The sequence below is a fragment of the Hippichthys cyanospilos genome, chromosome 2, assembly GCF_059441005.1.
Source record: "Hippichthys cyanospilos isolate Australia breed blue-spotted pipefish chromosome 2, RoL_Hcya_1.0, whole genome shotgun sequence".
Lineage (NCBI taxonomy): Eukaryota > Metazoa > Chordata > Actinopteri > Syngnathiformes > Syngnathidae > Hippichthys > Hippichthys cyanospilos.
This window is the reverse complement of record NC_142370.1, coordinates 15,154,273-15,171,839: the sequence shown is the minus strand read 5'-3', so window position 1 is coordinate 15,171,839 and position 17,567 is coordinate 15,154,273. Positions and strand designations below refer to the sequence as shown.

The 17,567-nt window shown below is 39.2% G+C and overlaps 1 protein-coding gene across 3 annotated transcripts in view; it reads left to right on the top strand.

Annotated features, from left to right (window-relative positions):
- espn (espin) overlaps positions 1–17,567 on the top strand; it is a 41,969-nt gene that overhangs the window by 22,600 nt on the left and 1,802 nt on the right. The window contains exons 9-14 of one of the 3 annotated variants that reach the window (XM_088407801.1): positions 2,513–2,762; positions 3,490–3,543; positions 6,570–6,715; positions 6,956–7,333; positions 15,916–15,995; positions 16,788–16,799. In XM_088407801.1, the coding sequence (XP_088263927.1) occupies positions 2,513–2,762; positions 3,490–3,543; positions 6,570–6,715; positions 6,956–7,333; positions 15,916–15,995; positions 16,788–16,799 (920 nt within the window). Of the gene's footprint in view, positions 1–2,512; positions 2,763–3,489; positions 3,544–6,569; positions 6,716–6,955; positions 7,334–15,915; positions 15,996–16,778; positions 16,800–17,567 lie in introns of all 3 variants that reach the window. The other 2 variants (XM_088407800.1, XM_088407802.1) reach the window with 2 other exon arrangements.

Below are 17,567 nucleotides of genomic sequence, written 5' to 3'. Positions count from 1 at the left end.
CACCGTATACTGCAAGCTGATACATACCTCCACACACAACAGAATAGAGTCTTCTTAACATAATCATCTGTCCCTGCAGATGTATTACTCCATTCTCATGGGAATCAGGAGTGGGGGTTCTCGGCTGATACGGAAGATAATCCCCACTGAGCCAATTACAGCCTCTGAGGGGCCCCTCCTAGTCTCTGAGGCTCCCTCACAGATGGATCGGCTAATCACTGGCACGTGCCGCCAGACCTCATATGGACACTAACCTCCCCCTAACTCCCTGGGGGGGCTTGAAGAGCAAAGGGGGAGACGATGATGAGCACACGTTTGAAGAATAAAAGGGGCGGGCTGAATGTCTGTCACGGTCGATTAACTGGCTTCCAGCAGGGTTCTTGCACGCTTTCAGAGTGTGTCGCACGCGTGGTGTGAGGGGGTGCGGTGGGCGTCGGGGTTCAAGCACGATCACTTACAGGAGCAGATGGCCTGTGCCCAACTGTTTAGCCTTGGTGTTTCCCCTGGAGAGTGCAGTATTAGCTCTATTATTGTGTCAGTATGAGTTGATTAAATACGGGAGAGGGAGGAGACCTCTAACAGGGACGCTTACATCTGTCACAATCAACAGTCTGTGCAAGAAATGGGTGTTCCCTCACTCCAGCAAGTGTTTAAACAGGCATGCCTATGCATTCCATCAGGGAAGATTTTTGATTTGATGATCGTTTCAAATAGCATTTTAAAATGATCTTTTTTTTTTGTGCCATAAATTACTGTTCATTTTTTCAGTGACTATAAAAAATATTTGAAGTAGGCACAGAGGTCTTTCAGTAATTTCAATAAAGATGTGAACAAATTGTCTTAATATACTCAATGATGCAGGCTGTACATGAAGTAAAAAAAAAGATATCATACAATAACAAAGATGGTATACCAGTGCTGTGACACAGTCATGTAGCTGTAAGGCTGGGAAATCTGGGAAATTGTCCCGTTTCATTAAATTTGTCCAAAAAATGTTCATGATTATTTAATAAGCATTTGTTGATCTATTCATGTCTGCAATATACAGGGACAAGAACAATTAAATGCTTTTCCACTGCATTGTCACTCAACATGGCTTTTTGCAGTATATAAGCTAGATGTTCATTTAAACAGGCCCAGATTTCACGCTAAATACATTTGTGAGTAAATTAATACTTACTTGAGTATTACCATTATTATTTTAGTTTGTGTCAAAATAACAGATTACTGTAATTGTGAATTGTGAAAGCAGAAGGGAAAATGATGATTTGTCAAGTAAAAGTTTATTCATAAAGCACATTTAAGAACAACCTCAAAGGGCTGACCTAAGTGCTACATGGTTACTAAAATACAAACAAATCAAGCACGACTACAATAATAAAACAGTAATAAAATCAATATAGAACAGAGTTAGAATAAAAGAGGAGGTAAAACAGACAGAGCCGAGATTACTTGCCTAGCGTGGAGTGAATGCCAGAGAGAAGAGAGAGTTTTAAAATGTTCAACAGACTGTGTAGCTCTAACCTGGAAAGGTTAGTTGTCAATCCAAAGGATGGTAATTTTAACCGAAAAAAGAAAACATCCCAACGGCACATTCGATAATGGTAGTGTGGTATGCATTCTTTTTAAGAACGAGTGTTTACCACAGAAGGAGCTCAAGTTTAGCCTGCCAAATAAATGCAAAGCACCCATCTGCTACTGAAGCCACAGCTATCAGTAGCATCAAAGAGTGTAATGTACCGTGCAAAGCTCTTTGCCAAAATAAACTTGAGAGCAACCCGGGTTTAGCAAGTCTGCAACAAACTAGACGACTGATGTTTCATTTTAATCATCGTTTCTAGATGTTTGACGATTGCAAAAGAAAACAGTACCATTCCTCCGATGGTTTTAACTGAAGGTTGCAGCCCGCACTTGGGACTAGTCTCAAATACAGCAGAAGGTAAATGGTTACAACCGCATCTGTTAAGGAAAAACACATTACTGTATCCATTCTTATGTTGTTGTCATATGTCAATCTTTTGATCTGCCACGATAACACAATGTATCTAAAAATATATATAGTTGAGGGTTTTAGGTGAAATTAAAAAGTGATTAATTAGATCAATTAATTACAGATCTTAATTAATCATTTTTCTAATCTCTTGACAATACTAGTTTTAGTATTCAAACTTCAATAAACGTGTTTGTGTGGCGGTTTGCCATGAGATTTCTGGATGTAAAATGGCTGTCTTGCTTCAATAAATCTTAGGAAACACTTATTTCTTTTTCTTCCAGCTATGGTCAATATTTTCATAAACCTGTCCAAGGCGTTTCCAGAAAAAGCTATTACTTCGGGCTCCTATTTGTAACCCCTAACTTCTAAATGCTCTGAAAAATATGATAATTGCATCAATAAGAATTTTGTCAGCCATAGCTTGAAATGTAGTCATTTGCGGATACACTCTTCTCTTGTATGCACAGACTGATCATGTGTGTTATATCAATAATAACGGGTTCACGATTGTATGCCCAGGGCTCTGTTTTATTGGCGGAGCCTGCCGATGACTCCACCCCAACATCTGAAAACGGCACCACAGGGGAAACCGTCCCGGTCCCGCCTCCACCACCACCGCCACCTCCTCCTCCACCACTTCCTCCTCCTCCGAGCAACCCGACGCCAACACCCCCAACACCTCCTCCTTTGCCACCAGACACACCGACAACCCAGAATGGCTCTGTGAACATGTCCTACAAACAGCGACGTGCATCCTCCTCATCAGGAAGTGAGTTTCCCTTCATCCCAAATGTTATCCTGCACTTGAAATAGCAAAGTAAGATAATAATAATAATAATAATAATAATAATAATAATGATAATAACAATACATTAATAAACATCAAGGAAGATGATCAAAAATTTGACTCCATTTTTCATATCAATTTTGTTAAATGCATTCATTCCATTGTGTCAAGCGTTAAATCTCCCAAAAGCAGAGATGATTTGAGCCCAACACTAAAATCCTGAATAATGTATCTCAAATTTGTGATGCAGGCCAGTTTACGCAGTGAACTGGTTTAGTGTTTAGCCTTTTCCATAAGTGCCTCACTATGTTGCATGCTGCTGACTGACTACTCCAACAGGTCCGAGTAAAGTTTACTTCCAAGATTTTTTTTTAATAAGCAAAAGTACTTAGCCTCATTTATTGGCCTGTACAAAACCCAACTAAAACGTACTGTTCTGTTTTATACCATATACCTCCTTTTATGGATTGAAACAATAAATTGGTCTACTTGGTTTCAAGCAGTATTATCAAACGCTCTTAATTCTATTCATGTGACCATGAAATGCACTCATTTCATGGTCACATGAATAGAATTATTGATTTTTGTGAACATTTTATGTTATTTGTGTTTGTTGTCATCCTTGCTTCGCTCCATGTTTGTCTGCTCATGTTTGTCTATTTTCACCTCTTTGCCTGCCATGGCCTTTCCTCACCGTTGCACTTTCAAGGCGGGGGCCTCTCTGCCCCACAGGCAGAGGGAGGGGCACTAAGACAAATGAAGAGTAAGTAGAAACCACGAAACGACGTGAATTTTCACCTGGTATATCCATTCCCTGATACGAGTAGTTGACTAGAAGTCATCTGATTCTACCCGCTTTAACTCCTGGTAGACACATAAATATAGTTTTACTTTCAACCCCTCAAAATTGTCAATGACATCAGCCCTATCCATACATTTGTATATTTACATATACTGATATATATATATATATATATATATATATATATATATATATATATATATATATATATATATATTCCAAGGCTGTTTGGTTTTAAAGAACTTTCAGTTTGTGGGAAAACAAAAAACGCTAACAGCTATTCGATGCTGCAAATTTCACAGATGGGAATATGCAGATTTAATGTTACACATTGAATGAAATAGAATGCTTCCCTGCAGCAAAATAAAAAAAACTTTTTGCAACATTTGGTTCTTGGATCGGAGACTTTTGTCAACTACAAGCCCTGCAATGCATAGCAAGAACTTTGCATTCTGGGAGTCCAGGCTGAGCCACTCAACAATGTCATTAAAAGGCTTGCAAATGTTATAAGTTGGCCACTAGCGCCCTCCGGTGGTTTTGGGGTCTCAACACGAAAATTTCTATTGCGCCCCGTTAGCGAGTTGCCGGTGCAAGGAATTATGCAAAAATCGGGGTAAATGCATGATAAAGTATCGGGATTTCAATTTGTCCAAAATTGACAGTGTTTCCAATTTCGAATGGCAGTAAACAAGCCCGACATAAGCTAAATTTGACACCTATAGATCGTACCTCTCGAGCTCCCGTTTGCAAGCATTTAGAAGGGACAGCAATTTGAGTTGTCATGTTTTGACAATCGATGCAATATTTTAGCCTCCGAGTGTTTTGTTTTTTGTATGCTTTTCCTTTATCACACATTAAAAACATCTAAAAGCCCAAGTTGGGTCAAAATTTCCCCCAGGGCTTAATCAAAAATACTTTAAGCAGATGTTCTGGTTAGCAGTTAAAAGTAAATATTTTTGGGATTAAATTATATTTCATGTACAATCAATATCTTTGAAATACACAGTCACTTGCTGTCACCTGAAAATGACGTCACATCGTCACATGTGCTTATGGTTTACATAACAACCAATCACAGCTCAGCTTGTGAATGTCTCATGACTAAATCCAGAAAACAGGAGAGCTGTGATTAGTCATTACCTTAGTCTTGAACACATGATGTCGTTTTCATTCCACAGAAGGTGACAAAAAGTGTTTTCAAAAGTATGTTTTAAATGAAGAATAGTTATCAACTTAAAATATTACATCTGAAAATGGCTATAGTATGTTTTTACAAATGGGAGAATGTCAAATTGTTTTTTAAAATGACAACTTATGCATGGGATCTAAAAAGAATTCATTCAGAAGACTGACCGTTGCATCTAAATCCGAGTTCTTATTTTTCAAACGTATCAAATGAAATGAAAAAAACATAGAGTTAGTAAGAATACTTTCACTCGTGGAGACAAAAAATAAATGAATAAAACATGCATACCACAAAACAAGGCACTAAAGAGCAACACGGGAAACGTACACAGTAGCCAACAGTTACTGTATTAGAAAGAATACATATTGTATACATGTTCGGAGTAGGAAGAAGTATGAACATCTTGAGTCCACCCCTTTAATCTTCCTTCCATGATCATTATAATTTAGCTATCAAATTTATAAATGTGACTTTGCTTCCTATCTGTAACTAGTGTTGCTGTGTTTTAGAGTGTCAAGTGTGCATTAGCGTACCTGAGCGGATTAGCTATCGGGAAGGTCAAACTGAGCGATGAAACAAAGTGAGTGGGACGCTGTCTCGAATGGCGAAAATTACGGAATGTGTATCAAGTGGGCCGTAGCGATTTTGACTAACAAGCTGTGAGTGTGTGCGTGCAAGTGTCTGTGTGTGTGTGATAATTCCTCGCCAGCTTGCAAATGGCTCGCTGTCACTTTCAGTTACTGGTGATTCCTTTAGATTTTCCGCCAACTGTGATGATGGGGCTTTAACAGGAAGCTGCTTTCTCCTCCCCGAGGGAGAGTGCAGCGGAGTGAGAGAGTGTGAGGAGGGATTGCCGGGCGGTAGCTGGCTTTTGTGGCCAGTTGGACCATTGTGGTGACCTCAACTGGGACCTGTTTTACTGGACAAATATTTTACTTTCATCCGGCAATTAGAGATGACCGAGGACATACAACTTATTTGAGGTTATTCGCTGACTAAGGTGAGATGTCCGTTGGCTGTAATTGGTTTAGGACTAATATTGCCATTGTGATGTTTAATTGGTGAACATTTTAAAGGATATCATCAACTTTTAGAATATATTAGCTGTATAGTCTTTTGTGAGCCTATTATGTTAGAATCATCTGCTTGAGTTGTATATGAATTTGTTTGCTGGTTTGCTAATGTTGATTCAGTAGCGATGTATCCGTAATGTTACTGTGCCTATAAAAAGGCGCAAATCTGAAATTTGCTGATATTTATTATAAAGTAAGCCATTTTTGTGTCCTAAAAAAGTAAAAGGTTCTTTTTATTAATCACAGCTGAAGTGTGTCTGAAGTTGTTGCATTGTTCTTTGTAAGCAGATTAGAAGCTGAGGATGCTGAATACGTACATTTTTTAACAATCCGCTCTTAAAAGTTCAGCAGTTCTATCTTAGAATCAGGTGATACGCCATGTAAAAATGAGGGGCCCTTCCTGTGTTGAGTTTAGTGACAACATGCTCTCTAAACACATTTTGGTTAAATTGAGCACTCAATTTGACCCAACTTTCTGGATTGTAAGGTAGGGTTGAATTGTCCCAAATATTGGATCTAAAGTCTAAACTGAACAGTAATCCACCTGTCTGCATATTCCATGCCAACAACGACACTTACTTGATTGGAGGAAATATATAACATGCCAACCAACACTTCCCTTGCCTTTCAGAGTATCTCTGTCAAACTGTTTTTTGTTAGTCCCTTCCACTGATTCCCCTTGATTTCCAACTGGTTTCACAATTCTCCACTATGGTTCCTGTTTTTAGGCACCAAGTCTTTCAACATGATGTCCCCCACTGGTGACAACTCAGAATTGCTGGCGGAAATCAAAGCTGGAAAAAGTCTGAAGCCGACACCTCACAGTAAAGGATACACCACTGTCTTTTCCAACTGTGGGCCAACTGGCAACAATGTAAGTCCACAGTAAATGAAATGGCTTTACATTTCTTATGTCCTGGAATTTGGAAATGACAAAGTATGCCATGGTTACCTCAACATAAATAGCACGTGGCTTAACTGAAATGAAAAAAGATACAGTATTTGAATGGCCAACTAAAGTTGAAGGCCTGTAAAACATCCAGTATTCAATCAAGCGTTGAGTTGCATCCCATCGATCCCATTGAAGTCCATTTCTGATTTTGCATTTCCCCAGGGAAACGCTGTTTCTCCACCAGACACTCGCCCTTGTAGCCCACCGAGCAGGACGTCAACCTCACTCGCGTCCAATACGTCCGTCATCTCCCCGCCCGCAACACCGAGCCCCACTCCGAGTCCACCGAGCTCGGGAACCTTCAGGAAAATGTCGGCCTCGGCGAGCTTCGAACAACTGCACTCCAATTCTCTAATCAATGGGAGAAATGCTGCTGGCACAGCAGGACCCCAGTCGGGGAGAAAGACAAGTCTCGCGGATGTGGAGGCGCTCGTGCCCACGCACGACGAGCAGGGAAAAGCCATCCCCGAATGGAAGAGACAGGTGATGGTGCGAAAGCTTCAGGTCAAAGTGCAAGAGGAGGAAGAGCACAAACGCAAGGTAGGCTCACCGCTTGCTCTTCTTGTTGCGTTTTAGCCATCCCATTTGTGATGTAAAAAGTTTGAAAGCAGAAAATGTACCTGCCTTGTTTTGATTTACGATCATCGGCACCTCAAATGGGACGTAGCTAAATTTTGAATTAGATTGCTGTGACCATGATTGTTGTGTTGATGCATGCTGAATCAAAATGCAATGTTTTCTCTCAGGATCTTGCCCTTCCTTTATACATAAATAAATCTAATCAGCATTTATTGTCATAAAAAATAATAGTTTTAATCACTTTTTCAATCAGTAGTTGCAGTATAATACAGACAGAATGCATGATTTACTTGAATGTTGAGGAAACGTCAGTGGTAAGAAAAGTGTTATTAAAGATCTGAGAAAAATGGCATTTTATTCTGTTTTATTTTAGTAGAATGGCATGTAGTAAGGTGGAGTGCTTCGCTACCAGTAAAGGGACTTTGTACAAGATTTAGCGACATCTAGTTGTGAATAAAAAGCTCATTAATGTAAAAAAAAAAAAAAAAAAAACCTCAAAGAATTTGAGTAATATCCTAAAAAAATGTAAATGTTTTTTTTTTTTTATCACAAACTACTTTTTAATATAACCGTAAGTCCAGTAATCATTAACTATATTACATAGGTCATGGCACACAGAACAGGAGGCTGACATGTTTCACCGCTATCTATCCGTAACAGATACCCAAAAAAGAATTTGGCGAACATATAGTTGCGGTAGTAGGCATGTGAAGTGTGGTCTCTCTGGAAAACCGTCGTGTATGTGCTTCAAAATCATTGCAATTCCTTAGGTCAATACTTGATGGCACTAAATTCGACACATTGTCTCTTGATACAGTTTGTCATTTTTTTTGTAATTTTGTAAATCAAAAAGCAGGTGCTAAGTGCTGCATTGATTCTGAATTCTCAACTGTGTAACGTCCCTCGCTTCGCTTCCGCTTGCCGGTCGTATTGTCATTTGTTAGCAAAGAAGGACGAGGCATAACAGTAACAATACAATAATAATAAGAAGAAGAATAATAATGAGATTTATTATTATTATTTTTTTAGGTTGATAGCATTGTGAGAGATGGACGTAGGAGGATTGGTGGCACAAACTGAAAGTTGCATGGGACATTCAATTGCAAAAGCTACAGATTTGTGTCTTAAACGTTTCCCTTGATCCCCTAATACTGTATTGTTAGAGGCTTACTAATTACAGTTATTGTACGTGACTGACATGATCCCAAAATATTAAAATCTATCCAGTATGTTTAGTGCATGAATCTGTCTTATGACCGCCGACTTGGAATGCTCCTGCTCTTTGGTATTTGTTCAGGGCAATACTGCATGTTTTGCATAGCTTTTGAGTTTTTAAGTTTTGAGTCTGGAGTGATGTGAAGACTTGGTACCACTACCCATCACGGCGACATAACACAAATGGATTTCACAGTGAGCTGCTGATGGATTTTGCAGTGTTTTGTGGTTTCCAAGTTGATACATGCAGATTCAGTGGTGTGATGTCAAGCCCATTCACACTACAGTGCAATCAATAGTACGGTATTCAACAAAACAAAATGACTGAAGATGAAATTGAATCATACAATCTTGTGTGGATAAGTATTTAAAAGAACTTTTTATTTATACCATTGTTTGCACAAAATTGCTGTTGTGAGCAACACTTCACACAGTGAGTCAGCTCCGTTGCACTACTAACCACCGAGCCAAGGTTTTTGAATATCGTGGTTGGGGGTGAATGTTGCACCAATTACGGGCTTCAGCAGAGATCGTTCTAATTAAACTTTACACGATCAAGATTTGGGGGGTTGGTCACAATCACCGATAGGCAGTTTTAAAAATAACCGATCACAAGATGGGGCATTATGTCTATTTAAATAACTTGTATAATTATTGCATAAACTTGTAATTTGTTTATACAGTATCAACACAAATAGGATGATGTGTATTGGCCAGGTGCAAATGTGACAGAGATGCACAAGTCAAAACGTCAATAACCTTATAGTAGAAGGCATTCAAAAACTGTCCAGACACAAAGTGAAAGTGTGTTCAGGTCCAACAAAAACCACTTGACACTGAAATAAGGGATGCAACAACTTTCGGTAATCAAGTTGTTCTATCGTAATTAATTTAATTTACAGCGCCAAGCAAATGCTGAAAATACGAAACAGGAAACTGCACAATGAATGGATTACATTTATCGCTCAGAAAATTGTTGGTGATCACTGATCAGACTGGTGTAAAATCTAATTCTAATGCATCTCCAAAGTATTTGCAGATGAATATTTTGTGATAGATAAAAAAGAAAATAGCCATAAGTGGATATATTTCTTTAAATAAATGGTGAATTGATGGTTAAAATAAAGAATGCAAAAAAGCTCAACTAACTGAAACAGGTGACATATGCAAACACCTTACATACCTTATGTATAAGTCATTCATCTATATTGGATAACAGTTACAAAAGCTGAATTCCACAAAAAGGGGCAACACGTCTTAAATGAAGCATGAAAAGAGGCAGTGCCATTGCACCACTAAATCCATGTAAATCCAGTGTGTCCTCAAGAATGTGCAACGAAGCATGTGTTTCAACAAGAAACTTAGTGCTGAAGAAACCATCCCTTGTCCATTTTTTTTTTTTTTTTTTTTTGTCTCTTGGTGTCCTCTGATTCAGTTTGCGGCGAGAGGCCACTACCATCCTCAGGACTGGCACTACTCTCACATCCACAATGCTATTTTGGGACCTTTTGGGGAACTGATGACAGAGGGTGATCTCAACCGCATTGAGAAGCAAATTGAGAACCTGCAGGTGATGCACAAGGTCTCTGAAGTAGAGAAAGAGCTGGAAGAACTGGAGCGGGAGCTGCATCAGCTTCTACCCGTTTCTGCAGCGCTCACTCAAGGACATTTTTCAGTCAATCCAAAGCAGGTGCACGGCCAAGCGGAAGATCTTCCAGCCTGGTGCAGCAAGATTTCCACCTTGCTCAAGAGCATGGCCATTCTCCTGGCCACACTGGGGGGCAAAGAGATTGACATTTTAGAACTAATAAGCCCTGGATCTTCTCAAAAAGGGACAAAGAATGTGGCAACAACTCAGCCAGATCCAGCAATGGGATGCGTTGGGCGCTCTCAGTCTTTCTCAACAAAGGAAAATGTGGAGAAGGAGTTGAAGCAGTTTGGGGTATCGGTAAAGAACCTCAAGGCGAATTATGAAATTCAGCCGCAATCTACAAATAGCAAAGAAACAAGAGTGTATAAACGCCAGAGCTCCCTCCCTGTTGTAAGCAAGTCAAAGAATAATCCAGAGACTGTTGGTCAGGATGACGCATGTTCCTCTGCTGCCTCACCTCTGTCCCAAACTAATGGTTCTCTGCCTTTAAAGGATGGTTCCGTCTTGAAATATGTCCAAGAGCCAGTTATTGGTGCTTCTTATGCTCCTCAAACCTTCGCAACCACGGAGATAATGGCTCCAACTCAGATCGATGAGTTTAACCGGGTTCTTTCTGCAGATCCCTTTTTCAAAAATCACCAATTAACTCGAAGTTTGGAGGTGCAGACAGATCTCAGCTATGTTCAGGAATGCATTGAAACGAGGAAAGAAAGGATCGTCTTCCTGTTTCTTGAACACTGGCGCAAGTACACCCTCTCTGAATCTGGCAGAAGAGGAAATACCTTGGATGTGAGCTGGGAGAACTTCACTCACGTTAAACCAGTTGGGGGGATTGCTGGGGAGAGTCAAAGTGAAGATGATAAGCTCCTCCTGTTCATGAAGTCCAAACAGGTGGTAGGGAAACTGATTGGCCATTGGAGGACCATCATGAGCCAGGTGCCCAGCCGTCAGATTCGCAGGCTAAGTCGAGCCCAGATGATCTACTGGCCCGAGCACTTCTTGCCGCATATCAACGGCTCACCTGTGAGCTACGAAAGCCTGACGCTTGATCTTTTCATGCTCGGATACTTCCAGCTGCTGGAAATGAACATGTCACGCCAGGAGCGCAAATTCCGCCACCTCTTGTGCTACGAGATGTTTGATCGTCTTGGTAGGCATCGGTGGGAGGTCATAAAGCAGTTTCACAAGGAGGTAATGGGGGAAATTGAGAGAGGAAGGAGAGACTGGGTGGATGGCTTTGAGGACATCAAGATGAAATACTTTGGGGACTCTGATGACGAGGGGGGTGTTATGACGGCCTCTCTGCGGTCCATGTCTCCTGAGGTGGCCTTCGTTCCGACCGAAGAGACGCTCCCGCCCCCACCTTGTCATCCTCCACCACCTCCGCCCCCAAATACACATCCCACTGCTACATGTGCTGCGCCGCCTTCTCAATTACATTTGCCCATTGTGTCACCTGCTGCGGGCGCACTGGCCACATATCAAAGCGTGGAACAGAGCACACCTCCGGAGATGGGTTTAAAGAGCGCTGAGAACGTGTCATTAAATGAGCCCAATACTCCACAAGATGAGATAAACACAGCGAGCACCAACGCAGCTAAGAAACTTGAAACACCTCAGAACACCGCAGAAATCCAAGAATCTCTTCCACTTGAAGATTTTACTCTTCAAACCATCGCAAAACCATTTGATACGACACTAACTAAAGAACAAGAGGATTCCATTAAACTGATTTATGAACTCAAGGAGTTTAGTAATGAGGAGATCATTAGATATATCGATCGAAGCTTCGCTTTCTGGAAGGAAAAGGAAGCGGAGCTTTTTGACATCTAACATGCCTTCACTGACTATACAGTGTATCGACTTTGAAGCAGACAGGAAAGGCATAACTAGCATGATAAGTCACATAAACGAGCACTTTCCAGCCATCTTAGAAAGAAAAGAAAGCGGTTGGGTTGCGTTTGCTTTTAGGCCGTGTCACTTTAGGACCATAACAGGCGCAAAGGACACCCTCTTAACTCAACTGGTTGAAAAGAAAGCCTACGGTGTCAAAAGTCAGGGAAATGTTGCAAGCCGTGGGGTTATATTCCATAAAGAGCAGACAAAACAGAAGAAAGTTTGACTTGCCATACATCTGCTTGCCTAGATGGTCTCCATAAGCATAGCAAAACCCAGCAGATATTGCTGAACCATATTTCAAACTGTAAATACCATTGTGATTCTTTTACTCACGAACACAGGACAAGAATATCATCTTAAAAGCAGTTTATATGGAAGAGGATTAGGGCCAATGAAAAAAATAGATTTTCGGGATTTTCACTTTCGTCTCAGAATCCTGATTTTATTCTTGGACTTCTTAGTGTAACGCCAGAATTTTTACTTTAAAGTGAGCTTTCTGGCTTTATCTTCAGAATGATCACTTTAAAGTGACGATTGTGTCACCTTTCTCAAATTTCTCACGAGTGGGAATTCTGCCTATAAAGTGAGAATTTTGAGAATAAAGTTGGAATTCTGTCTTTATCCTCAGAATTCTAGTTTGAGGAAAGTCAGTGTTCAGACTACTAAATCAGATTTTCTGATTTTAGTCAATAGTCTTCCTTTAAAAAGCAAAATCTGAGAATAATGTCAGAAAACTACATCCTGCCAACTTTTATTTCTTCACTCGCCCTTATTCTCCTCTGTGCTTTGCCATAAAGGAATACAACCAAACATGTATCATTTCAATTACTAATGCGGAGATAGCGCCTAAAGGCGATGTTTTTTCAAGCTAGATTTTATTTTACATGTTTGTTCTCAGAATCATTTTCTTGATATGGACTGTGCAACAACGCCTGCTTAATACAATTCATATTTTAATTAGCTTTAGAGTTGTATTTGAGAGCCTGTCACTGCACCATGAGGTTTAATCTGCCTTTTAAGGCAAATTTTGTATCGTTTGTGTGTTTGGAGATTTCCCTGATTAAAATGTGTGTTAGTATTTTGTCGTTTTCAATAAAGTTGTTTACATGTTTTGTGAATACGTAATCTCATAACGTCTTTGCTGAAGCAGAATGAGATAGTGTCGATCAACTTCCTCAAACAACGGCCTAGGTCTTTTTTGTATGTTTATTTTTTCAACACGAAAAAGCTGAACCAAATGATGAATTTGATCATTTATAACAACATGAAATATTTAGGCATTCTACGTTAGAATTCACCTAGAATTCTATGATAATACGGTATAATAAGATCTTTTTTTGTTTTTTTTTACTAAGGGGTCAATATTGTAAAAAGAAGGCCAACCGTTACAGAGACAAGATGTTATTGTGTAATCTTTGTTTCAAGGCACTGAAATGTGAACTGCTGCACTTTTGTCATTATACCTTTGAGCATTGAGATTACCTTCAAAATAACCCTCTTAGCATTTCCCGCTGTCGTGCTATCTTTGGCTTAGGAGCCATAAGGAGGTTACAACAGCTCTATATTAACCGCAGCTTCAAAAGTGGAATGCAATCAATATTAGTTGTACAACTTGGTTATTTTTGTGGCTGGAGGTTGGGCGGGCATGGGGGGGACACCATCCTTGACTTTTATTAGATTTTTAGGTACACCACAGGTTCTCCACCCCCAGCACCAGATAGCAGCCATCTTGACCAATTAATTACGTCCACCCCAGATTCTCGCTTCAATTCAGTTTGGGATTTCATATGATTGACTGAAGAAGAGTAAGTAGCCCTGTTCAACTGACAAAATGTTCCTCAAAACAGCTTAGCTTTGCCTTTTTTTTAAGGTGCTTTAATTCCCAAGGGAATCATGAAACTTTCATGACATAGATAATCTTACCTGGATTCCTTTGCCAAGACAAGTGAAACACTTGCATTGGAGGTAATGTATCCTCTCTGTTAAAAAAAAAAAGAGAGTATCGAAAATGGCTGCCCTCTTTGCCATTCCTCCTCACATTACAGTCTAAAAAGAGACAATAGGCTCCAGTTACTCGTCAGTGCTGTCAGAGAAAACGTCATGTGTTGACTTAGAGAAACATGAGAGGAATACTTGATAATGTGCACGATTTGCCGCATGTCTAACATATGCATGTCCTTGGGCACACAATGCTTTGAGCAGTCTTCTATAATGGCTTATTAGAATGACGGAATGTGGTTGAACACAGGTCAAACATCAGCTTATTCTTCTCAATGCAAAGGCTTACCGACAATAACATACAGTAATCCTCATCACAAACAATGAAGAAACAGCGACTTTTGCAGCAAACTGGTTTTCCAAGCATTGAAAAGTGGCATCCGGTGGGTTATTGACTGACTGGTTAAAAACAGCATAGATATGCTAACCCTTACATGGGAGTTTAAAAAAAAAAATCATCATTAAAGATATTTCAGAAAGACTCATTCAGTGAAGGCACTTTCATGATAGTGGTATTCGAGTACGCCTGGCTTGGACAGCCGCAATGTATGAACACAAGGAACTAGGAATGAAAATGTATGTTCATGTAGCAAGGAAATTTGAACATGTTCAAAAAAGCAAGGACATTTTGAACATGTTCCCAGATGTACCTTCCCGCACGGAAAACAATTACGACTATTTCAGAACAATTAAGACTGTTTCAGAATAACCTAAGAATGTCTTAAGCCCGTATCCCATCGATGGGCAAACTTTGGCGAGTGTCGGCAAGATTTTTGGTCTCGTCTGGCTTTGCTCAAGCTTGCAATTGTTCTTCAAGTCAATTCAATTTTATCTATAAAGCACATTTTAAAAGGCCATAATCAACCAAAGTGCTGTACAGTAAAAATAAAAGTGCAAAAATAGAAACCTGGAAGAAAAAAAAAACACATAAAACACACAAACCCACTAAGACACTTCAGGTATGTCAAGAAAAGGTGAGAAAAGGTACGTTTTTAAAAGGGATTTAAAAGCAACAAGGGACTGGGTGGACCTGATGGACAGTGGCAGACTATTCCAGAGGTTTTGCTTTGAAACAGTCATAACTGTTTTTTGTGCCTCAAGGAAATTCTTAACAAATTTTCCTTGCTTATTTTCTGCCTTCATCAAGACTCTCAAATGTTGGCCTTTCAGTGGACTTTAAGAACAATTGTGGCAGTGAGTGAAACCTGACGAGATCAAAAAGCCACTCCACGTTCGCTCCTCAGTGGGAGAGGAGTTTAGACGCAACACAATATATCCTCAAAAAAAAGCGGAGGAGAGCTGGATTCATACTGGATTAAGAAAAAAATTAAACAGGACGTATGCATAGTCACAGGATTCATATGTTTGATTAAACTTGGTGTTTAATCCTCTAGAAAGCCAGCGTTCCACTCATGTTACTCAAAACCACATTGAGAATCACTTTCTGTCCATCTACACGCTGGCACTGAAAAAGGTTCAGGACCTTATGAGTGAGATCATTCCTTTCGGTTGAAGAAAATATATCATTACCTGTAATTGTATATTAATTAATTTCTCTTGCCTAGAGTTACTCAAAGCTTTTCAAACACCCATTGCTTTATTTGCACGCCGTTAATTAGATTGACGGAAATGGCAACAGAGCTCAGTAGGATTTCTTCTACTTGTCCTGCCCCAAAAGATAACATTGATTGAATAGGACGAAGCAAAACAGAACATGCATGCAGGCGGATGGTACAGAAAAGTACTCAGACAATATTTGTCATTCTGATGATCTTGACAGGCAGATGAGGAGGCAGCACGGCTGGCATCGATGCCCGCCTGGAGGCGAGACATTATGAAGAAGAAAATGGATGAAGAGAGGTGAGTAACCAAGCTCTGTTGTGGACCATAAGTCAATGCTTGATAATTGCTAGCTCCATGTGGCGCTAGGTAGTTCGATACTTTGGTGAATATATTGTATCTGATGCTTTATAGCTCGAGGAACTAGACAGATGTGTAGATGTGGACTCTATGTAGGCTAGGCAATAAATAGCTTGAATTCATTTAATTTGTCACTTTAGAAAGCGACGGTTAGAAAATGACCTAAACCATGAAATTGAGATTTTGCACAAGTGGCAGAGTGTTAGATGGGTGGTTTACAATACATATTTACAATAAGTTACTAACTACTATGGCGTTTGGGCAAGTTATGCAAGTTAGTCATTTTTTCCACAAGCTGTGTATACAAAGCTTACAACAAAACATTTAAGTCTGTATACCTATTGTTATCTGAACATTTTGCAAAGGATTTAGTTTTGAATTAATAAAACTTCAAAATAAATGTTTGTTAAGTTAGGTTTATTACTTCAAATCAAATTGTAATAGTCCAGAATGACTTAAAAAAAAAAAGGGGGAAGAATACTGTATACTTTTTGGGTCATGTCGCCCAGCCCTAGTAGCTACTGTAGTTACATAAATATCACAGACAGAATTGACTCTAAAAATGTTTTGTTTCTGTGTACATTAAACAGATGACATGAATCAGAAACTTATGTCTGTGACCTGATTGATGGAAATGTGACCTCATGAATTCAAAATGTGTTTTTGTGCAATTTTATCCTTTTTGATATTTACGCCTTTTCCTTTTGTGTTTATGCCCTCCTGATGTGACAGGGAACAAAAGAGGTAAGAAAAAAAACTGTTTGCTAAACATGAAAACTTGATCATTCAAAATGGTGCCAATTGTTTTGTACATATGATGGCCTTCGAGAATGTCTGTGTCTATAAGCGCTTTGACCAACTGGTGTAAAATAAATCTACATTAGAGGTGCAAAAATTAATCGGCTAATCATTTTCTATGATCATCGATAAATCAGTTTGATCCTCTTTCTTACATTTATAATAAAATACTTAAAGTATCGTATTTTATGGAGCCCTCATTGATACTTTCATACTGATAGGGTATGAATGCCTAGTTTGTGATGTTATGGAGCAAACTAATGAAGAAATCATAGTTATTGTTTGTTTGTGAATGTTACTTTGAAATAATTTCCATTTTTTTTAAACAAAGGAAAGGAAATTTGACCATGCGCAGTATTTTTACTATTATTCATCGATTAATTGACAACATTTGGCAGATACATCGATTATTAAACTTATCATTGGTTGCAGCCCTACAGACAATCATATGTAAATAATGATATAATTAAAAATTGCATATAAAAGTTTATGGACAATCATACCTAAAACACTGAATGAAAGCAAGCTGTTTTGAAGGTTGCTTTTAACTTTTAAATTAAGACCTAAGCCACACGTGTGGGAGTAATGTACACAAAGTGTTGCATCTTTCATGATGCGATGCTAAGAATAGTGGAACAAACTTAAGTTCTCCTGAAAAATATTATATATTTTATAATATTTTTGAAATATGAGGATTCTGCCCGATGCCAATAT